The 24,837-nt window shown below is 42.1% G+C and overlaps 1 protein-coding gene across 1 annotated transcript in view; it reads left to right on the top strand.

Annotated features, from left to right (window-relative positions):
* Positions 1-8,725, top strand: part of STK33 (serine/threonine kinase 33) — a 119,793-nt gene extending 111,068 nt beyond the window's left edge. The window contains exon 12 of the mRNA XM_039863525.1: positions 7,780-8,725. Coding sequence (XP_039719459.1) covers positions 7,780-7,992 — 213 coding nt within the window. The 3' untranslated portion in view covers positions 7,993-8,725. The remainder of the gene's footprint in view (positions 1-7,779) is intronic.
* Positions 8,726-24,837: the final 16,112 nt, after the last annotated feature.

The following is a 24,837-nucleotide window of genomic DNA, read 5'->3' as shown; positions in this document are numbered from 1 at the left end:
AGGCTGTATTCATGTTTTTCAATCTGTTCTTTAAATTGGTTACAGTCTATTGATCTATCTTTAGATTACTCTTTTTTCTGTTAACTCCGTTTTCCTATTAAACCTAACTGGTGACTATTTAATTTCAGATATTATATCTTATTCAAAATTTCCATCTGGTTCTTTTCTGTAATTTCTATTTCTCTTCCGAGACCTTTATTCATCAAAGCATATTTTCCTTAACATCACTGATAATAACTATGATAATGGCTTTGAAAATCCTTGTTTGCCAATTCCAACATCTGGGTCATCTCAGGATCTGTCTCTTTTAATTGTTATTTCTGTTGAGTAACTTTGGATTGTATCCTGGACATTGGAAATGTTATATTGTGCTGACACTTTTTCTCCAAAAAGTGTTAATGTCACCAGGCAGTTAGTAGGTTGGACACAAACTGCAAATTGTCTCTTAACCAGCAGTTCAGATCTTAGGTCAGTTCAGTTATCTGTAGCTGGGCAGAATTTAGGATGCTGCCCAGCTACAGATAACTGAACTGACCTAAGATCTGAACTGGCTGTCTCCTTTCAGGTATTCTCTCATTACTTTCTAGTGTCTGTGGTTGCTTTGAATACTATTCTATAATTCTTCAGACCAGAGAGAGAAAATTGTAAAAACATGGAATTGAGGACATGGTGGGGAGAGGGGCAAGACACATTGCCATCAAAAGAATAACATATGATGCATCGATAGAAATAATAGAAGCCAGAAGACAATGGAATGATATTGTTAAAAGTGCTAAATGGAAAACAAAACAAAACAAAACAAAAAACCTGCCAACTTGGAATTCTTTAGTGATAATTTCCTTCAAAAATAAAGATGAAATAAAAATTTTTTTCAGATATGTAGGGGATGAGCAAATTTGTTACCAGCATATTTTACCATAAGAGATACTAAAAGAAAAATTTCAAAGTAGAATAAAATGATCCCAGGTGGAAATACTGAACTGCAGGAAGAAAGGGCATTAGCAAGAGTAAATATGCAAATAAATGTAAAATAATGTTGACTTTAAAACAATAGCAATAATAATGAGATATAGGCTTTCATTTCAGTAAGCTAGAAAAAGAATATTGTTAAGTACCCTTCGAACAAAAAGAGGAGGAAATGATTTTAAAAAGAAGATATTGTGAATGACTTAATGTCAATAAATTGGAAAATTTAGATGAAATGGTCAAATTCCTTAAAAAAACACCAAAACAGATAACACAAAAATAAATAAGCTAAATAGTTCTACATTTATTTAAAAAAAAAAATCTGTAATTAAGAACTTTCCGATAAAGAAAGCTCCAGTCCCAAATGATTCCACTTGCTAATTCTTTCAAATATTTAAAGAAGAAAGAAGAGAAAGGTGTTACACAAACTCTTGAGAATATTTCCCAATGCATTTATAAGGCAAGCACAACAATATCAAAACATGACAATGGTATTACAAGAAAATTATCAGCCAATATCTCTCATAAATATAGACACAAAAACCCCAAACTCATTATTAGCAAACTGAATCCAGAAATAAATAAAAAAGATAATGCATCATGATTAAGTGTACAGTATATTCCGGGAATGTATGTTTGGATTAACCAAGAATCAACCAATGTAATTCACCATATTAATAGGTAAAGAAGAAAAGCCATATAATTATCTCATTACTTTTGGGGGAAAAAGAGCATTTGATAAAATTTAACAATCAAAGGTGAGAAAAACCCTCAGCAGAGTAGGAACAGATGGGAACTTCTTTTACATATTAAGGGATTTTTACCCCCCCAAAATTCTCTAAAACTAATATTTTTAATGATTAAATATTGAACACTTCCCACTAAATATAGGAGAAAGGCAAAGATGTCCTTTCTACTTCTCTTTCTCCTAAATATAGGAGAAAGGCAAAGATGTCCTTTCTACTTCTCTTTAACATTGTCTTAGCCAATACAACAAGGCAAGTAAAAGAAAGAAAATTATATACATGGGAAAGGAAGTCTAAAACTGTCTCTATTTTCAGATGACATGATTGTGTACATAGAAAAGCCCAATTAATCTACAAAAAGTGAACTAAACAAGTTGCAGGATGCAAGATCTGTATACAATAATCAATTGTATTGTTATATAGTAGCAGTAACCAATTAGAAAACAAAATTTTTAAATACCATTTAAAATATTGCAAAACATGAAATACTTAGTTGATAAATCTAACAAAGTATGTGTAAAACATTTATATTGAAACCTATAACATATTGCTGAGTGAAATTGAAGAAGACTGAAATATATGGAGATAAATACCATGTTCATCAATTGGAAGATCAGATACCGTTAAGATATCAATTCTCCCTAATTGATTTATAACTTTAAAGCTATCCCAATTAAAATCTAGGGCTTTTGCTTTTTTGTTAGAAATTAATGAGATGATTCTAAAATTTAGGTGGAAATACATAAAGACCTAGAACAACTAAAATAACCTGAAAAGAACAAAGTTAGAGAACTTATACGACCTGATTTCAACATTTACCATATAGTTACAGTAATCAATACTGCGTGGTATTGGTATAAGAATGGACAAATAAATAGACCAATAAAATAAAATCGAGAGTTTAGAAATTGACCCATACTTATCTAGGCAGTTGATTTTCGACAGAGACCTCAAAGCCATTCAATGGGATAGTTTTTTTCAATAAATGGTGCTGGAATAATAGGATATTTATACGGAAAAAATTAACTTTGACCCCTTAGCTTACATTTTACACAAAAATTAGTTTGAAATGAGTAATAGGCCTAAGTCTAAAAGCTAAATCATAAAGCTCCTAGGAGAAAATATAGAAGAACATCTTCTAATCAGAGAGTAGTCAGATTTCTTAGAACACAGAACTTTAAAAAACAGATAAAATGGACTTCATCAAAAGCAAACACATTTGTTAAACTAAAACATTAAGAAAAGGAATAGGCAAGGGGACAGGGAGAAAATATTTGTAATAAATATATCTAACAAAGAGCTTGTATCTAGAATATAGAGGTGATTCCTACAATTCAATGATAATAAGGCAAGCCAATTTTAAAAATAGATATAAGACTTGAACTTCAGATAGGAAGACATATAAGTAGTCAATAAGCATATGAAAAAATGTGCAACATCATTAGTCATCAGGAAAATGCAGATGATATCAGGAAAGGCCACAATGATATATATATCACTATAGTCTTTATAGAATGGGCAAACTAAAAAAAACTGGCAAGTCCAAATTTTAGCAAATATTGGAGCAACTGGAATTTTCCTACATAGCTGGTGGGAATGCAAAAATGATTCCGTTCCTTCGGAATACAGTTGGGCAGTTATTTATAACATTAAGCCTTTACTTACCATTTACTCCAAATGTAAGCAATCCCAAATGTAAGTTTGAAAAAGGATTTGTAGAATATGTTTATAGCAGCTTTATATAGAAACAGCCCTAAACTGGAAACAGCCCAAATATCCATTAATAGAAGAATGGATAAACAAATTGTGGTATATCCATACAAGGAAATATTACTTGGCAATAAAAATACTAATACATGGATGAATCTCAAAAACGTATGTTATAATACCATGAGAATCTATAATTATCTTAATAGAAATTTCAATTAAAAACCATGTTAAGCAAAAGTCAGACACAAAAGAGTACATACTGTATGTTATTTATATGAACTTTTAGAAAAAAAAAACAAAAGTAATTTATGTTGAAAAATATCAGAACACTTGTAGCCCCAGAATGGGAGGAAGTTGACGGGAATGTGGCCCAAGGGGACTTTCTGGGAAATTATTCTACTTCTTGATTGGGGTGTTGGTTATACAGGTCTGTGCATTGTCAAAACTTGTCAAACTATACAATTGAAATTTGTACATTCTACTGTATGTAAATTATACTTTAATTTAAAAGAAAAGGGATGTTTACATCTTTATTTAATTTGTGAGTTAGATTTTATTTTCATTAAATCCATATAAGGCCCAACTCTTTGTCTGGGAAGCCTTGTAAAAGAAATTTATATATTCAGAAGTCAATTTCTCATCTTCCCTTTGCTTTTCTTTCCCTTCCTCTTCCTTCTGAAAACCAGAAGAATGTGAGAGAAAGTGGTGACCGTTGTAAGCAAAACTATAGTAAAAACTTGCTTCAGTATGTTCTGTCGCTTGGACCTTATGCAGGCCTATAATTTGAATGTGTGACTCTAGAAATGGTTGCTATGGTGATAAACCACTTTACTTAGATAGCACATATTTTACTCAAAATTCAGAGACATGGTAACAGTTTCTAGTAATCATGCACTGGTGTTAGCTTTCAGGGCTATACCCGGAGCTTGCAGGTTTTGTATCCATTTTCACCAGATGAGTTCATCAGGTTAAAGTTATGCTAGTGAATAATGAGATATGTATATTCATCCCAGTTTTCTTGGTACGTATCTCCCTTTGCACACATGGACCCCCCTTTTCAAGATTAGTAATATGAGCTGGAGAAATCAGGCCAAGGGCACTGAATTACTAAAGGATGGAACTGAAGGGAACCTTGTAAGGTCATCCTTGCCATCATTCTGCCTCCAGTAGTCCTGACTATTCTTCAACATTCCCAAATGGTAAGACTGTCAAAGTGAGGAACAATTGAAATGCTACTTGGGGCAGCCCCCGGTGTAACCATCTTGACTACAGCACTCACAGATGCTGTCTTGCTCCAGTGCTGAGATCTTCCCCATTCTTCACTTTGCAGATTGTGATTGGATATGCCCTCTAATTCTTTACATTTTTAGACTGAAGAACTCTCTTATAAAGAAACCTCCACCCATTAATCCTATAAATAGCCTTTTTGTAAACCTTCTTTCATCTTTTATATCTGTTCAAGCTGGCTGCAGTGTTTCAGATGTGAATTCTTCCTGATAAGGATAAAATAATTTTTTCTTGATTTTTTAAGGTGCTTGCCAATGATAGCCAGGTTTTCTTGGTCACTGTGTAGTAGTATGACAGTATCTTCAGAGAATAGTCTACAATGATTTTTAGATCCTCTCAATTGGATTGGTTGATGATGGCCAACAGTTTCATAATGTTTAGACTCTTTCCCCCTAGAGCTGAATATTGAAATTCCTCTCTCATCTTTCTCCCTTTGTACAATCTAATGGGAGCTCTTCACCTTCTATTTGCCTTTCATGACCTGGAAGATCTTAGTAACTCCTATAGCCTTGGCAATTTCACTTTTCATTTCTTTGTCTATTACTCATAACACTTTCAAATTGCATCGGTGACAGCATAGGTCTCTAAGGAATTTCATCAACTATGAGAAAAGAAAGACTGAAAATTTAGATAATCTATAACCTAAAAATCTGTATCCCTGAAAAATTAAGATTTGTTAATGTTCCTTGAGAAAAGCCTGGAAGATAGAAATTTCCTTGTTTTTTTTTTTTCTTTTTTTTTTTTAATGTTTCAAGGAGGTGAGAGATTTGGCTCTTGGTGAAGAAATTTATAGCTCTTCCTGAAGGGCCTCATGAGGGCCAGCCTGCATCCATGTTTTGTTAGCTACAGAGAACAGTTTCAATGAGGAGACATTTAAGAGGAGAGACTCAGTCTTTAGGAAAGCTCTTACAATTCTGATTCCTAAACTTAATGAAACTGCAAATTAGCAAAGAAAAATAGTAAAGTACACACACATAATATTTTACAGGGTGCACACATACACACAGAAGCTTGTAAACGTTTGCAATAAACATTTGCATAAAGGTAAGTAGATTTGCATTGATGTTTCCAGAGAGTAAAGGAACAAATGTGATTTGTTTCAGTGCAACCCATTTTAGGCCAGTTTGGGAGCTTAATTAGAATATGGTTGACTATATTAGTTTTAACATGTATTAAATACCAGATTGAAAATGAAATAAAAGTCACTCATATGTTGCTGGTAAGAGCATAATTTTGATGACTCAAGTACATTAATTAATGGGAGAATGAAGAAGAATGAGAACAGTAAACCAGATAGGAATATGAATGCATTAAAAAGAAAACAACTGTGTCTCTGTTCCTATTGTATAGAATATTAGTTGTAGCAGACATGTTAAAAAATATTTTCTCAATGATTTGAGTGACAAATCAAGAGGTGAAATGTCAAAAGAGAGAGGGTTACACTTAGATTCATCTTTTAATAGGATTTGTATGTCAAGCGGATTACAATTTTATGAATCAAAATTTCCAAGATAGGTTTCATGTCTTTGGGACCAGGACTGTACTGAACAAGGCAACTCATCTTCAGCCAGATACTAGAACAGAAGGAGTTTTCAGTGAGAGGCTACAACCTATTTTACTGAATGCTAAGGCACTTTAGGTTTCTCTGTTTCTTGAAAGACTACACAGAGAAGCGACCAGAAATTTTCTTAGGAAAAAAAATCTGTGGAGAAAAGGACCTGTTTCCATTTCCAAATTTATGCAAATTAATTTTTCAGCTCACAAAATTACCAGCTCAAGAATTAGCATACACTGTTATAAAGTCATACATGTCATACATAAGTGGTGTTCTAAAGAGGCACACATTTAAGGGCTGACTGCAACAAGCAGACATCAAGTAAATTTTCTCCTTTTTGAAATATAGGTACCAAAAATCATGAAATGATCTGAAGTGTTGCTTCAGCCCTGGGAGGTCATTTACTCATTGGACAAATATATATTAAGTGCTACTGCTGTGTATAAAACATAGTCACTCGTTTCACGAGAGCCTGAGTGATCAGAGAAACACCAGGTTTATTTGTTTTGTGTTACGTGTAATCTTTTCACATTCTTTGAAAATTGTTAACCTGTATTATTAACTCATATGTACGCTAACTTTCAGTTAACCAGAGAATTAAAACTTATGACTCCATTTCCCGGGTCATTCTGTGTAAATGAGAACTTTCTATGTCTATACCCCAACGTTCCATCCCCCATCCTGCTTGTGTAGGTCTCCTGAGACATTCTCTGCTCTTTTAGAACTCTGTGCTCTGGTTCATTTAATTAGAAGTGATCACTTCTAGAATGCGTCTCAGGTCAAAATGGACTCTGCTTCACTCGTGACATGTTCAGAGACCGTTGCTCCCACTGTGGGGTGAGGTGACGTGAGAAAATACAATTGCCTTTTAAAATCCCTTCTACTTGTTTTGGTGCTTTAAAGCTCATGAAGTCCTTTCAAGGCCACCACCTTAGTTAATTCTCACAATAAACTCATGTGGTATATGTGAAAATACCATTTTCCCCATTTAACAGTGAGGCATCAAGACTCCAAGAGGTCTGCAGACCTGCCCAAGTGGTGTCACTGGGACTAGAAGCCATTCCCTGCAGTCAGTGCAGAGAATGTGAAGAGTGGACCCTATGCAGCAACTTTGTACCCAGATTAGAAAGAATAATCATGACGTGCTTGTCAGGGTATCCATAAAAATGTCAAAACTTGTCTAGAAATCTGTGAAGATGAAATGAGCACAGTTATGTCCGAGTGGACTTCCCTATGCGAATGTTACCAGACATTTACTTTCATTTTGCATGGCAGTAGAACTGAAATTGTGCAGAGAGTTTGCTCTACACCAAACACCGAACGATTTTGGTTTTTTGAGGGTGCTAGAGGAGCTTTCTTTGGCATTTAATAACAATTTTACAATGTGATGAGTTTATATCTCACATCTGGAGAGTGCTCAACTTGCAAATCCTGGACAGTTGTGTAAGCGCATGCTTCTGTGAAGGATACATATTACTTTGTGTCTGAAAATTAATTCAGGCCTTTTATTTCTAGCTCGCTGCTTATAAAAAGAAATTTCCTGTGACCAGTAAGAAGGAAAACATGGACAGCTTGGACATGAGCTATTCAAATTCCCCATCTAGCAGACTCCTTCAGGCCGGAGTCAAGGAAGAAATCCAGAAATCCCCTGTGACTTCAAATCAAAGGACAGCAGCCAAAAGCACTGCTAAATCCATTGCCCTGCCGAGAACCAAAAAGAAGCTCTAAGGTCCCCTCCAATGCCGAATAGTACGAAAACAGAGCTGTGTTTCCTAGTGCTAAAATGAGAGGGTAAGAGGGGAAAAGGGCTGTACTATGCCAAGCGTTTAGCCTTTTAGCTCCACCCAGCCCTGTGGTGTGTTTGCACCAGTTTAAAATTGAAACCAGTTATCTCCAAGCAATGTGGTGTTAAAGGACAGCCTCCGATCGGCGTGGTGGCAGGCTGTGGCCGAAATCAAGATGTTTCAGGGGTCATTTATAGAGGATCAGATGCCCTCAGATCAAGGCTGTGGGCGGACTTGCTTAGTTTTATTTCACATTCTTAGATTTAGGCACAATTGTTTATATAAGGGAAAATGAGAGCCAAAAATGGAGTTTCCTAATAATTATGTGCACTTTGCACTAGAAGACTTTTATTAGGAAATTACTAAGCAACTTGCTATAGGCATAACAGCAGAAGTGCTTCATCCATTCATATGTGTTCTTGTGATTGTAGGTGCTATAGATTGTTTAAGACAACTTATTTTAAATGTAGATTTTGTAACTGCTTGCCATTAACTTGCTGCTAAATTCCCAATGTATTGATAGAATCAATAAAAGACAGATGTTACCCATGCATATTAATTTATATGTTAACAAGAAGTGAATATAATAAAGTCCTCTAAGCCCCTATGCAAATTATGAGCTTGGCCTGCTGCTACAAAGGGAGGTACACATCTTTGGGGAAGGTGATGAGGCTGGATACAGGGGAAAATACATCATTACTCTTAGTATTATGGATATCTTCTTCCACCTGGGCAAATAATTTTGCCATTCCAGGTCAAACTGGGTGAATAGATACTTTGCTTGGCCTTCCAAACAAATTCTAAAGAAACCATTTGCATTTGCTTTTACCTTTACAAAGTGGTAACCTAGTTTCATTGCACCCTCCCCCCGCCCCCACCATGGGATTGCCATTTAGGCCTCCAAAATGACCCACACCTGGCCTGCTGAGCATGTACTAATTGCTCATACATCTACTCAGTGACTAAAGGTAATAGATACGCTTCCTGAATTAACTTGGAAGACACTGCTGTGCTGCTGAATGGGTCAAAGATAGCATAGACATGTGTCACCCCTGGCTTAGTAGTTCTGCCAGTATTTTCTTAGTGCCTTCAAAGTGCTTCCCCTGGGGAAACTGCCAGCCAAAGCATATCTGGTTTAAATTGTCTAGACTTTATTTTAAAACTGGAGTTGACATGGCTGCTTCAAGGTCTTTCTTTCTTGCTGATTATTACTTCCAGTCCTCTCAGGAGCCCGTAAACCATCTCCCGAAACTTTAAGCCTTCTCTCACTGGGTTTAGTGAGCCAGTCTTGGAAGATCAGGTTCTGTTTACTTGCTGAGAAGCCCAGCCTCGTTAGCTAGGTGATTTCCCTTCCCTCCCGGTGCTCCTGTTAATAGAAGGGAGAGCTGGCTGCTCATCTCCTTGTAGAAAAGCCAACCAAGACAGTGGTTTTGATTCTGTTCATCCCTTGGGCTTAAAAATAGAATATTCCCTATGTTAAAAATGCTCTTACTTGCATAGTAGGATATAGCCTTTTGTCTCACAGAGAATTCTGTTGTTAAATTGAATACTATCTAAATTTTTATCCACATTTTCCTTTGGTCTAAAATTAGTGATTCTGCTCAGTAAGCAGACCCTCTGTCCTGCTACTATAAAAATGAGTTCAATTAGCTCTCTTCTGTCTAGACCTTTATTTTATTTACGTGGAATCATTTTGATAGAGACTTGGCTCACTCTTCCTAAAGGAGATTTTCATATTATTTTTATTTATTTGTATGGGACAAACTTGGGCCAGGCCATGTCTGAGCTTGGTTTTCCAACCGTTGTACCTCTTTAATATCGGGATATATGGCCTTGCTTTCTCCAGTTGCTTTCATGGCTGTGAAAAAAGTAACTCTTCTGTTTCAGATTGGTTTTCAGTGACCGATAGGCCAACTCTGAGGCACTGATAATAGTCACTCTGACATCTCCTGTGCACTACAGCGTGGAGGGTTGGGCTTTGTAGTGACCCAGAGGGACACAGTCTAGGACAGTACAGCACCCGTGTTATTTCCAAGGAATGCAAATGCTGGTCCACATTTTAACTTAAAAATAACAGACAAGTCAAAGCAGGAGGGATATGATAAAAGAGATAAATGCAGGTTTGGGGCTCGGTAGAAGTTCAGCTGAGAACAGTAGAAGACATCAGAGAAGAAAGGAAGATGGGTTGGGGGTAGGGGACAGAAAGAAAAAACAAAGCGTGTCTAATAAATAAAGAATACTGATTGGATGGTGGCACATAGTTCTACCAGATCCAGAAGCAGGAGGGACTTCCCTCCTAGAGCTGTTGGTGACTCCTGGCCAGTCTGAGGCAAAACTAGCCCTTCCCGCAGCCCATACACAAGCACACCCAGATGAAGACACAAGCTGAAGAAAGAAAGACCCAGGGAAATGGAAGCTGAGAGAGGCTGTGATTTTAAGAGTTGGCCGCAGAATAGTCCTTACGTTTTGAGGAGGAATGTTATGTGGTGTTGGGAGGAGGAAAGGAGGGGGACAAAAAATCAAAACATTTTGTGCTTATCTCTGAAATGCTTTGTTTAAATAATTCTATTTGACTCCAAAATGTAAGTTCCAGGTTAGACAAATTAAAAGCAGCAAGTCTTGAAAATGAAGCTTTTTAAATTCCAGCCTTGCTGTTGGAATAGAGAATAAAGGCTTTGTTCAAACATGCATTCCCAGCAGTAAGCAGTTTTGAAATTGGCCAGGGAAGTTGTGTCCCATAAAGGTTGCACTTGGCCGGAGACCAAGAAGCGGTGGCCTCTGGGAAATGCCCCCGGGCTGTTTTCCGTCTGCCCCTCCAGAATCATCGTGCCTGCTCTGCCCTCTGCCCAGGGAGGCTGATCTCTAGGGACTGTGGTAACAGGCTGTCTTGCCTCTGGGTTTGTTGGGATTCTGTCAGTGGGAGACACCAAAAGGCGACCACGGGGTGGCAGAGCCAGGCGCAATCATTGAATCCCCCAGGGCCTTTGTGCTGGGCTGCTTGGAGTTCCTTGCATTTTCCTTCTATAGGCCTCAGCTCCTACCAGGAGCCTTCTCTCCCAGCCTGTCCCCTGCCCCTTCGGGACAAAACCAGGGACTATTGGTTAGGGGTACTGTGTCTTCCTTTGTGGGTTTCCCTAAACTCTCTTGGTACCCTTATAAAGAGCCTCTTTGTTAAACTCTCAGCTACCCCATTTGAGTGTACCGTCTGGCTCCTCCGTGGATCCAATGTGATTCGGATCTTTTGTCAGTTTTGCACTGTTGTTGACCTGGGGCAGTTCTGTCTGTGGTTGCCGATCCCCTTCCAAAAGCCAGTAAAGTGAAGAGCAGAAAACCTGAGTAAGTTCTTCCTGAAACAAACTGATGCACCTGAGTTGGAGTTGAGGGAGTGGGTGGCAGGGGAGCTGTTTCTGGGGTTAGAACCTTGACTGAGAAAGACTGAGCAAAATCTAGCACTGCCCCACTGAGCCTGAGAGTGTCCAGACCCAGGAGGTTTGCATTTAGGTCTTAAATTCGACCATGGCCTGTGGGAGCCTAAAGAAAGCAACACTTGACTTGTAACAGCCTGGGATGGAGCTGCCCTTGCTGTGCCCTGGCTGTGGACTTGAGGGCACATGAGAGGCTTCCAGAGGAACCTGTGGCACCAGGAAGCACAAGCGATCTGAAGCCAACTCCCTGGACTGTGTGTGCGTTTCATCTCCACAAGCGCTAAAATCAGCTTACAAAGCATTTTAAAGTAAAATTTTCACTATTCAAAGGTCTCACTGTAGTTCAGTTTTACACTTCAGGATCCCATATTTTTCCGAGTGAGCTAGCTTTAGAATTGGTTTTGATTTCCGTTCAGAACATTATCATTTAATTCTCATTGGCGAGCCAATTTTCTTTGCCTTTGTTCTTCAAAGGAAGACCATATTCAGTGTCTGTCTTGCATTTTTGTGGCTGCCTTCCTCAGTTGCTAGTATAATTAACTCTGTTCCCTCTCTGTCAGTTCTCCACATTTCCCTAAATTATCTGGAGCAGTTCTCAGCAGGAGTGGTGGGGATTCCCACCACTGCCCCAGTGACCTCACTTTAAGCAGCAGCACACATGTGACAGTGGAATATTGGGAAGATTAATAGGGCCATTGCAATGTCACCTCTGGCTATCTTAGAGACTTTCCCTCTTGATGGCTTGGTGCCATCCCGGACGTGGGCCCAATGCATACAGAGTGAAGACCTCAGAGAACTGCTTCCCAAAACAGGTAGTGGCTCTGGGCCTAGCTCAGAGGACCGGGCCACAGATACCAGGCGGCCCCCTCCTCCAGTATAGACTTTTCCTCACTAGATTCTGTAGCATCTTCAGATCGTACATATCCTTGGCATTGATACAGAGGTTACATAAATCTTTTCACTCTTGGGAGACTCAGACGCATTCTTTGACCCTCCCACTTGGTCAGGCTCTGCAGACAAGATCCTGACACCAAGCTGTTGTTTAGGGAAGACTTTTCTCATCCGCACAGAAAGTTGTCTCCATCTCCGGGGCAGTTACCAGGTCCTAGGAGCCAGCATTTTCAGTCTGACCTGGGGGCAAGGCAGGCGGAAAATGGAGAACAACTGACACCCTCCCCAGACCCTGAGGAAGAAGCCAGTATTTCCTGTTCCAGGCATTGGTTTACATTGAGTTTACTAGAAATTGAAGTCCCCTTGTAAGCTGGAAGGGATCTGTCTTTTAACTAAAGCCCCTCTTCAGGTCATTATGTAACAATAGCAGCAACATTTACAGAGCACTTACCCCACGCCAGACACCATTCTAAGAATACACATTTCTGTGTATTCTTTTAATCTTTACAACAACCTGTGAAGTGAGTACTATTATATAGACCGAGGAATAAATTAAGGCACAGAAAAGTTAAGAAACTTGTCCAAGGTCACACAGCTAAGAAGCAGCGGAACCAAGATCTGAACCCAGCCAGCGGGCTCAAGGGTGTCGCTGTTGCACTTGATGCCTCTCAAGGCCTTTGTAGTGTAGGCCTGAGTCTGCTATAAAGTTTGATCTCAGACTTCCAAAAAGCAAGTGGCTCATGAATACCTTTGTCTCCCAGCAAAAGCCTAGAGTGGGAATTTTGGCAAGTTTGGGGCTTGAGGTTTCATAACAGAGTAAGATTATTTTGTGTATTGACAAATTTGAGTAAGACCCAACCACACCATACCAGGGAGAGAGCTGCATGCATTCTGAAGGACTTTGCATAATAGAAATAAATTCTAAACACTCTGACTACTCATTGTCAGGATAGTTAGAAACCTTTGAATATATTTTTGTCCAAAGAGAGAAAAGAGGCTCCGTTGCCTCCTCAGGTTTGGACAGACCTGCCTGCGTGGATGTGATAGATTGATGCTTACCAGGAGCAAAGTGCCGTAATGCCCCTCGCAGGGCAGTTGGGGTTCAAGAATCACTACAGTATTTCCATTTCCCACAACTCTTCATCCAGTGGCGTGTGTAGCTGTGCAGCTGAAAACGTGGAGTTCAGAAGTGAGCTGCTGGAGCATTTCTCTGCCTCGCCTCTCTCGTGTGCCTCTAGCTTTTGTCATCGCTTACTCCTTTAATGTGAGGTGGAGTAATGTTTGTTTTCTTGTCCTACTGACAGCGCACACTGTTTCTGAAGGCTCAGACCCATTCTTTGGTGCAGGACAGGGGAAGCTTCTGCCCTGGAATGAAGCCCAGCAGCCGAGGATGGTTCCAGCCCTCTTGCCTGGGCTGTGCATCTCTCAGTCTGTTGTCTGCTACTTGGTTTTAGAAAAGGGGGAGTTCCTATGCAGGGTCCTCATTGCTGTTTTGAACTTTGGAAGAAAAGGCTTCTAGTGGGAAAGCTCCCAAAGCCCACTGAAATAGGTAATTTTTTACAAGTGTTGTTTCCAGAAACAGTCACCCTTCCTCTCATCAGGATAGAACTTAGTCGTGAGACCTTAGTCATTCAGCCACTTAAGCTTCACACCAACTTTCTGCTCACTGCTGACCATGAAGCACTGTGGTGTTCCCCACCCCTCATATTTAACCTTAGCAGGGATGTCTGCAGTACACTCTGCTTGCCCGGAGGGGAATGACAAAGGCACATGAATTCCATTCTGAAAACACGCAAGTGCTGGAAAAGTCTTCATATCAACTGACATCTGCTCCTCACTGGTCCCTCTGGAACTATTTAAAGTCAACTCCTTCTGCCACATAATGGCCCCTTAGGGATGAAAGACGACTCCCTCATCCCCGTGAGCCTTCACCAATCTAAGCATCCCCTTGGACTCCTCCTCAGATGACATGTTTCTTGGCCCTTCATTCTAGTTCATCTGGGTCTTTTACCAAAATGAGCCCGGGCCTCCGAGTGTGGCCTGCTGTCCCCAGTCCTCTGGACACTGGCACACCCCCATCAGGTGGTGGTGGGGGGGGTGCGCATCATGTTCCTATTAGCAAATTCTATTGGCAAGGATTTGTGGGCCGTCCGGTTTGAGTTTTTTTAAGACAGTCTTTAATGACAGTGCATCCCTGAAGCTCATTTATTTTCCTGTCGATGTCCTGTTGTTGTGGTGGACTTTCAGTAACCATAAAAGAGCCCTCTCCCAATGTGAGGCCAGTGGGAGTGATAGAGAGCATGTTGACATGCCTGAGTTGGGTCTGAGGCACAGAGCCCTGAGAATACCCGAGAAGACAGACCCATTTTCCTTAAGTGTCTGTCTTGCTAATTATCCCTGAGATGTACAGAGAGCGGAGAGGCACAAACTGAATCAGAGGCTTGCTTGCCAGAGAATGCATTAGCGGCTTAGCTGCTGCCGGAGTGGCAGTGAGGAACAAGAGAGGATTGCCAACCTTGGACCAGACTTGTCCCGGGCCCTCCAAACAGGATGAGCATAAAGTGTCCTCTCTGTGTAACCTAATGTCCCCAAGCCTCCCAGGCCTCAGGGACACATTAACCTCTATGCCTAAATTAAATGGCTCTGAGACCTCTTTCCACATTACTAAGAGGAATCTGAGTCTTTTTCAGAAGATTCTCCTCAAACATCTCAGAATTCCCAGGAGCGCTCACCCCTATGTCCATGTTTACATTCTGCTCTTTGCTGGAAGCAAAGGGTCAGATCTGATCCTGAAACCAAAGAGTGACTTCTGATGTTCTTGCCCCTCATTTTTAGCTCCAGGCTTCTGCTTACCCAGATTCTGTGCAGCTCCTAGGGAGCCAAGGATGGTGGCAGCGGCTCCCTAACAAGATGTCATGTGTCCAAAGTGATGAAAGGCAGGCCCAAATCCTGGGTGTCCTACCCAGATGTGGTGTGACAGGACAGCCCAGGTCTCGGGTCCTAGCACGTCCCTTGCTGTGGGCATCCCCTCATGTAGCCCCTGATGTGGACTCAACCTTGAGAAGTGGGTGTTTGTGGGTGGTAAGGGAGTGCCGAGGTGCACGTGACGTTGAACATGGGTGGGGGTGGAGTATGTGAGAAAGAGCATCGTGCCCTGGAGGAAGTGCACAGAGGGACGTGAGTGCAAGGCCCTTGGGAGGTCTCTCTCTCTCAGGCCTTCCTGGGCCCCACCCTGGGTCTCAGAGCTCCCCGGGTAATTCTGCAGGTCTGCTTCATAGTTACACTTCAAAGCAAGTAATTTGCAGGCTATTTTCAAATGTCAGAGAAGTAATGGAAAGTGCATATCTGTCTATGATGAATGGCTCTGGCCACACTTATACCCAAAGTTTTTGGGTAACAAAATCTTTCGAAACACAAGAGCCCATAAAAGAAATGATAAAAGGCATCATTGGAGGTACAAAGGGTAAGATGTAGTTCGACCTGTCACTGAATAGACCTAGGTACCCACAGTTCCAGCAGCTCCTCACCCAGCTCTGGCCTCACCCCCATTCTCTACTGGGACAACAGCAGGAGCCTAAAGGGGCGGAGCTAAGCAGGAGACTCAGCTGCCTGGATTTCTGGATACCCTCTACCAGTCCTGTAGGACCCCATCACTGCCTTTGGGACTAAGAGATTTAAAATGGGGTGTGTTTTAATTGGACAAATTTTAGGGGGATTTGTTTGGAACCAAGGTGAAGGAAGGAATAGAGAAAGGGAATGGAAGTACCTGGCCTGTTGGAAGTCTGGATATCTCAGTGGCTCGAATGCCCGAAAAGTAGACCGCATTCTCCAAGTGGAATTTTTCTCTGAGGCTCACTGGTCTGCTTCCACTTTCCAGGGAAAATGCATTCACAAATAAGTAAGTTGCAGACAACTCGTTGCTGGCAGAATGTGTGAACTGCATATTACTATTAAAGGATATAAGCTTAAACACATTATAAAACTATTCTCTGTGACTTGAAAAATCATCCAGTAGTTTCATTCTTCTTACCTTGATGGTGCATTGCTAATTATTTAAGTAACACAAATTCTAGGAGTTCATTACCAAGAATGAGTTTCTGTCTGTCAGCAATGGCAGGAGGAAGTGGTGAGTAATTAATACCTCTTATACCTCTGAGGTACCCAGCCATAGGATGGAAATATTTCATATATGAACCAGCATGAATACCTGCCTTCGGTGCTAGGTGGTGGGAAGGTATACTCTGGCAACCCTGTTGTTGCAGATATGTGTCTGTACATGTTCTGGGGTTAACCAACAAGCAACTAAAATCAATAATGATGAAGCTAAATGAATAGTCGTCTGTAGTTAAAAGACAGGAATAGCAGCTAATTAAAACCACAACCACTCAGGGTAGCATTTTTCAAACCCTGCAAGCATGCATTCCCGTGGGAGCTCTGCCACCTCCATGCCGGCCAGCCTTCTCAGGTGGGCTGGGCATCGGAACCCTCCGTAGACTCTGGAAACACATTAATGATTTTAGTTTGTGCAACATGATGGAGAAAATGTTATTTGTTAAAATTTCTGCTGGGAAGGAAAACATACTTGTTTCAAAACATCCCTTGATGGGCCCTTGGGCTAGAAGATGAGGTAGCAACAGCCCTGAATCCTGGGGGAGGTGTTAGGGAGAGATGGGTGGGAAAGGAGTGTCCATCACTCTGGGAGAGGAGAAAGGGACCTCCATTTGCAGTGTGACCTATCTGTGTCATCATCCCCCTTCCTCCCAAATTCATTTGTTGAGGCCCTAATCCCTAATGTGACTGTATTTGGAGATAGGGCCTTGAGGGAGGTAATTGGGTTAAATGAGGTCATAAGGGTGGGGCCCTATCTGCTGGGATTAGTGACCTTGTAAAAAGAGACACCAGAGATCTTGCTGTCTCTCTCTCTATCTCTTTCTGCCTTGTGAGAACACAGTGAAAAAGTTGCTGCCTGCAAGCCAGAAAGAGGGTTCTCACCAGAAACCAACCCTGCTGGATCTCGATCTTGGATTTCCCGGGTTCCAGACCTGTGAGAAAATAAATTTCTGTTATCTGAGCCACATGGTTTAGTGTGTTTCATTATGATAGCTGGGGCTGATGAATTCACTACCCTGACTACTGATCTCCCCTCCTCCCCAAGGGGTCCAGGAGGAGGCTAGGCTCTGGGCTGTGATTGACCTTTGGGTGGGCTCAGGTGGAACTGAGGGCAGCGTGAGAGGCGGTGGGAGCCCAGAGGCAGAGAAGAGCACCTGAAGCCGGGCCAAGGAGCTCAGAATCATCTCGTGAGGGCTCTGGACCCCCACAGGCCGTGTAACTGGGTTTCGAGGCAGCAGACCTCTTTCTTTCCTCCTCCTCACCCTCCGTCTCCAAGTAATCTTGCTTTCCACACAAATTAAGAAGCCCTTTAGTCAGGTGGGACTTGCTCAGCGACCCCGCCCTCTGGAGGCTCCTCCCAGGGCCCCCTTAGGACAGAAGTTCCCACCAGCCCCTCCTGCTGCTGCTGGGCTACCTGAGCCAGCATCCCTGCCCCTCAGCACCCACCATCAAATTAGCATATCTTGATTGGATTTTCTGATTTTTTAAAAAAATACACACATATACGCATATACATACACACACATATATTTATTGTAAAAACTTGAACAGCACAGAGAAATGCAAAAACATTAAAAAAATCACCTGAGATTTCACCACTGAGAGATGATAACCATTAACATTTTGGTGACTTCAAAACACCTTGTCTCTTAAGCTTTCTTTATCTCACTCTCTCTTAATGCATATGTTTTCATGAAAATTTTGTATTATAAATACACTTTAGTAACCTACGGTTTGCCAAAACAGTGTCTGAAGGACATTTTTCCGTGTCAATAAATACAGATCTATGTCACTGTTATTTGGTGGCTGCCAAGTAATACTGTTTGCCCCATAATAAGCCATCCTATCCTATACCGACGGACACAGACCGTTTATGACTTTTTGCTGTGACAAATAGCTCTGTGACAGAACAACTTCTACACATCGCTCGTTTGTGTGATTAGCTCCTTTCCATAAATTCCTGGACGTGGGCTGGAAGGTGAAAGGGCATGTGTACTTCATGTCTTGATCTGACTGCCTGACATCTTGGGGTGCTGCGGCCTCTCAGGGGCCATGGTGATTCTGACCCTACGATGAGTGGGAAGCTACTGTTAAGCAGGGAATCAAGACCAGCTCCACTGGGCTACTCAAGGGCAGGGGCCCCGCACACACCCAATGGGAAGCAGGGCTTCGGAACTGGAGGGGTTAATTCAAGAGGGATTGAGAAATCTATAAACACCCAGAAATGACTGACAGGTGCTAATTTCTTCTTTAGTATTCACAATAGCTTTCTGTTAATTAAGAAGAGAGGGAGCCCAGGGGAGGTGCAGCAAGCTTGCATTCTGGCGCAGGCAGGCCGGGCAGGCTGCCCACCCAGGGCCTTCGGCGGGTGATGAGGCAGCCAGGGCACAGCTCGACCTTGAGGGTGCAGGCTGGGAACAGCCTGGCCCTCAGGGAGACTCCTTGGGCAAGCAGCAGCTTTTTAGGTTTCTTTTTGAACCTACGTGGATGTTGGCCCTTGAGAGGCCTGGGGACACATGAGGCTCAGGTGGGGGCTTGGGATCTCCCATTTCCCAGAGAGTCCTTTCCACAGGCTCATTCATCAACAGGGTGGGCAGCATTCTTCCCCCAAGGCCGATGGAGAAAATGATGCTGTCCTGAGAGGTCTGCAAAACAGGCCTGTTTGTTCGGGTGTGGTGGGTGGAGAGGATCCTGCCCTCTGCTTTTGGGTTGCAAGGGTATAGTTACCAGGTGGAGACTGCTCCCAGGTACCTCCCCCTTCATCCTGTCTTTTCCCTGGACCCCTACCCCAGTGAATCCAGGGCTGAGCTAGAGCTCTGGCCTGGGTCATTCTGGACAGCTGGGGACACCTGGAGACACCTGGAGAGAGCTTGGGTATGGGCATGTGCTCGTGTGTATGTGCGTGCTGGGCCTGCACGTGTGATGAGTGTGTATCTGTTATCTTACATGTGTGTTGTTATATCTATCAGTGTGTGTATGCAGAAGTGAGTACGTGTCTGTTCGAATTCTGATCGTACCACTTTCGAGCTGTGTGTTTTGGAGCACGCTACTAAACATCTATTTCGTTCATTTTCCTCAACTGTAAAATGGGAATAATGATAATACTCATTCTCAGGGTTGCTGTGAAGATTATATGAATGTATGTAACACACATAGAACATTTAGCCTTTAGCCTGGCACCCCCTTCCCTCTATTACTCTGTTTGCTTGGTGATCTCCTATTTATCTTTCAAAACCCAGATGAAGATCAGGCAGCTTCAGGTCCATGTCACAGTGCGAGATCTACCCTGGGAACCCTGGGCTCAAGGGCAGAACCCCAGCCCCCAAAGAAGCAGAGAGGAGCTTCTGCTCCCTACTCCACAGCCATGCAGCAGAAGGATGGCTCTGCTGGCTGAGGCACCTCACAGTCAGCACACAAGTGTACAAGGAAGCATGCACCCACTTAGGCATGTTGTGCACACACATGTACAGTGATGCAGGTAGACAGAACGTATACCCACATGCCCATGCACAGTCCTTATGGATACGGGAGGCACAAATACTTTGTGTCCTCAGACATAGGACTCACACACAGCATTTGCACACAGATGTAAGTCCTACCTTGTGTACAAACAATGTGGAGACATAATTTATATGCACACACTTTGTACACAGATAGAATCACATATAGTACTTGGCACATACATACAAGATTTACGCTCTGTATACATAAACACCTTGTATACACACAGTGCACACGTACATAGAGTACACCTGTGTACACACGTGGCATATACCAGTGAAAGATGAACATGCTCCGTATACACAAGGCAACGCAAAGATAATGAGTACACAAGCTTGTACACATATAAGCCACACAAACAGGCCTGTACTGTCATCCTGGGGAAAAGCCGCCCTGAGCTAGTGCCCCTCCCTTTAACCTTCAGTGCTGAAGGCTGCATGGGGCCCACAGATGGGGAATTAATTGGTGTCATTAACATGTGGCAGTGATAATGACTTCCCATCGATCCCAGTGGCAGACGCCTGGCCACCCTGAGGTGGAGCTGGGAGCTCAGGACTGGAGGCCGGGCTTCCCTTGGAGAGCCCTGACCTTTGGTGGTCACGCCAGGAATCCCTGTTCCTCCCCCCAGGCCACAGTTCCCACAGAGCACGGTGGGAGCGTGAGGATGGGGAACAGAAATGCAGGGGAGATTAGTAACTTGCCCAAGGTCACCTGGCCTTCTAGCCCCTCTGTAGAAGTCGCTCTGTCTCTCCTTTCCCCCTCCATGCTCTAGCTGTCTCCCATGGGGCTAGCTCTGTTCCAAGTCTGTCCTCTGCTCCTGGAGCCTTTGGTGGGCCCTACACCACATGATGGAGAGGCTCAGCTATAGGGAGGGGAGAGCCTGGGCTGCAGTGAGAAGGAGAAGGCAAAGATGTCATGGATGGAAGAACAGAGAGACAGACTAGCAGACTCCTGCACCTTCTTCGAGATGCTGCTTCCTCCTGGAAGCCTCCCTTGACTGGCCCCACCCCTGGAGTCCTGGATTCTCCTCTTCTGATGCTTCCTCAGTTTTTCCTTCATCCCAGCCTTTATCCCATGGATTAGGTCTGTTTACTCATCTCCATCCCCACTGTGTCATGAGCCCTTTACTTATGGACTATAACTAACTTAGCTTTGTGGCTACTTCAGACTTAGTTCAAAATAGGCAAATGGTAGGTGCCTAATGAATGTTGAATAAATGGAGAGACTCAGACAGACAGACAGAAAGGTTGAGACTAGAGCTAGAAGGACAGATAGAGAGAGGCATTGAAGAGCACGTGCTCCAGGACACAGTGGGTGGACAGGTGTTCTCAGACCTTGCAGACTGGCCTGGTGCTGTGTTCAGCAGTCTGGGCTTTCTGGGGCCCCTAGAGGCTTTGGGGTCCCCACTCCTATCTTGGAACCAGGCTACCTCCTTCTATCTGGTCCTTACAGGAGAAGAGTCTGTGGGAGGGTAGCTGAGGGTCCTGCAGCTGGGGGCGGGGCTGGAAAGTGGCAGTGGGCAGGAGGTAAGGTAGGGGACATTTTAATGGTATCCAAAAATAGGATTCAGACTCTGAGGATTCAGACATGGGCACAGAGGCTGAGCTCATTCCCAGTAGCCCCCTAGAAGCCCAGCCTGGGTCAGGCCCCTGGGGATACCCCCAAACTGCCTGGTTGCACTGAATTTGTTACTGTCACTGCTTTTCCAGGGCTTCTAATGAGCTGCTAATGAGCTGTCAGCTAATTATGAGAATTAAATGGGGCAGCCAGGCTGGGCTGAACTTCTACTGAAAGCTTCTGGGGTATCAGGAGGAGAGAAAGTTCCTATCATCAAACTCCTGGCCCCACACACCTAAATTGGCCTCAGCTCCTTGTGGATGGGGTGGAGATATTTGCCTGTGGAAAGAGGGATGGAGAACCCCAGCAGCCCAGAGAACCCCAGAGTAAGACAAGTTCCAGTCTCATAGGAGCCCCTCCTGGAAGAGCAGTTGAGGGGCTCCAGAGGTTTGATTGTGTCACCTCAGACAAGCCCCTCCGTGTCTAAGGTCTATCTTCCTATCTGCAAATGGGGCTGGAGGAGGAGAAAGGCCAAACCAGATGACTCTTGCAGGCCCTTCCTCCCATCTCAGTCCGGTTGTGACTTGTGAATCCTTTCTCTTTACAGAGCTGGCTCAGATGCCTCCATCCCTATGAGGTTGGGGCCTTGCCTGGGGTCACATGAAATAATTGGTGAGCCCAAGCAGAGAAATCTTTTACCAGATAAAATGAGTATATATGTTGACAAAGACCAGTTACAGGATGTGCATAGCCTTATTCAAAATAGAGGCAAACTGGAAACAACCAAAAAGTCCATCAACAGAAGAAGGAATAAATAAATTGCAACATATCCATACAATGGATTAGTACCCAACAATGAAAAAGATCAAACTAATTATACAAGCAGTTTTTATTTTACATGATTCTGAGATGCACAAATTTTAATTACCACAGTTTAGTTAAATAATACTAGGTTCCCAACAATACGGTTCAAGTTTTAGTTACCATGGTATATTAACTCTAATTATATAAAATATAAACTTCCCTGCTAGCTTTTTAGTCAATAAGTCACTGTGTAAATAGCAGATGCACACAATGATCTGTGGCCAATCACTTCTTTTGAAGTCTTAGTGATTGACCACTGGGCATCTGCTGTACATTTTCATGCACAAGATGGCAAAGTGCACAATTGTGTTGCCTTCTTGTCTCCAAGTTATAAACCCATGAGACATCCTACAAAATCAATCAAGAAGGATTTAGTCAACAAAGAAATGAAAATCGATAAAGATGGCATTGAAATTCGAATCAAACATAAATAGAGCTGCTGAAGAAACAGCTGATCACAAGGCTGCCGATATGGCCGCCGTTTGACTCTAGACGTGCAGCCAGAGGACTTCAGCAAAGGCAAACTGATCAACATACATGAGGAAGGTGGTTGTGACGAAAAGGATGAAGGTGTCCCAGAGAAGGTGACACTTGCAAAAAACTGCACATTAAAGGAACTTTCAGGGATATTTCACAACATTGAAATCACAAAAGACAAAATTTTGGAAACTGATTTAAACTTAGAAAACAGTAGGACGACTCAGCAAGGCACAAAAAAGACACTCGCTCTGCATTGTAAGTCACGCGATGAGAGGAAAGAGACAAGCGCTGTTCCAACTGCTCTTGGTAAGTTTTTGACAAAGAAATAAAACCTTTGAATTCTTGATGTTTTAAATTACAGTGAGCTAAATGAATATTAGAGTTAACTTAGTTTTAATTTTTCTATACATTTATAACCAACAGTAAGAGAGGTTTTAGTGTTTTGATTTAAAAATTTTTAAAGTTGCAGAACTATCATTTCCCCATTGATTATCAAGATCGCTTTGCATGATTTCACTTCGCACAGTCATTTTCACAGTCCCACACTGCTGTGCAAAGCAAGGACGGCTGCACATACAACGTATGGATGAATCTCACAGACGATGCTGAGAGAAAGAAGCCAGATGCAGAAAAGTACATACTCTACGATTCCATTGACGTGAAGTCTAAAAGGTAGCAAAGTAATCTATGAGGATAGAAGCCAGAATAGCAGTTACCTAGAGGGGTGGGACCATGAACTTGGAGGAGTCATGAGGAAGGCCGCTGGGGTGCTAGAAATATTCTATGTCTTGATTTGGGTGGTTATAATTTTATATATATATTTATAGGCACATATAAATTTGTAAAAATTTCATTGAGTTTGTACACTTTGCTGTGTGTAGGATAGTCCTAAATAAATAATTTAAAAATTTTTAAATTAGATTGACGGTCAGTATTATTTTATATTAGTTTCAGGTGCACAGCATAGTGGTTAGACATTCATATAATTTACAAAGCGATCCCCCTGATTAGTACCCACCTGGCACCATACGTAGTTATTTCAATATTATTGACTGTATTCTCTATGCTGTACTTCACATCCCTGTGACTATTTTTAACTACCAATTTATACTTCTTAATCTCTACACATTTTTCATCCAGCGCCCCCTTCGCCCAACTTCCTCTCCCATCTGGCAATCACTAGCTGTTCTCTGTATCTATGAATCTGTTTTCGTTTTGTTTGTTCACTTCTTTTGTCCTTTAGATTCCATGTATAAGTGAAAATCATATGGTATTTATCTTTCTGCCTCTGACTTATTTCACGTAGCATAATACCCTGTAGGTCCATCCATGTTGGCGCAAATGGTAAGATTTCATTTTTTTTTTAAATGTATATATGTATCACATCTTTACCCTATCATCTGTGGATGGACACTTAGGCTGCTTCCTTATCTTGGCTATTATAAATAGCACTGCAGTGAACATATATCTTTTTGAATTAGTGTTTTGGTTTTCTTCAAATAAATACCCAGAAGTACAACTGCTGGGTCATATAGTAGTTTTATTTTTAATTTTTTGAGGAACCTCCAAACTATTTTCCACAGTGGCTATATCAATTTGCAATCACACTAAACAGTGTACGAGGGTTCCCTTTTCTCCACATCCTTACCAACAATTGTTTTTTGATTTATTGATGATAGCCATTCCGACAGGTGTGGGGTGATATCTCATCGTGGTTTTGATCTGCATTTCTCTGATGATTGGTGACAATGAGCATCTTTCATATGTCTATTGGCCATTTATATGTCTTCTTTGGAGAAATGCCTGTTCAGGTCCTCCACTCCTTTTTTAATTGGATCGTTTGTTTTGTGTGTGTGTGTTGAAATAACTTTTTTTATTGGAAAAATTATGTGAGCGTCTTGGAGTTTTATGTAGCTCCAGCTTCTAGAATTTGACAGTATTTGACATGACGGGTCTTTTTC

The sequence above is a fragment of the Pteropus medius genome, unplaced genomic scaffold, assembly GCF_902729225.1.
Source record: "Pteropus medius unplaced genomic scaffold, Ma_sr-lr_union100, whole genome shotgun sequence".
NCBI classification, from domain to species: domain Eukaryota; kingdom Metazoa; phylum Chordata; class Mammalia; order Chiroptera; family Pteropodidae; genus Pteropus; species Pteropus medius.
This window is presented reverse-complemented; position numbering and strand designations above follow the sequence as displayed.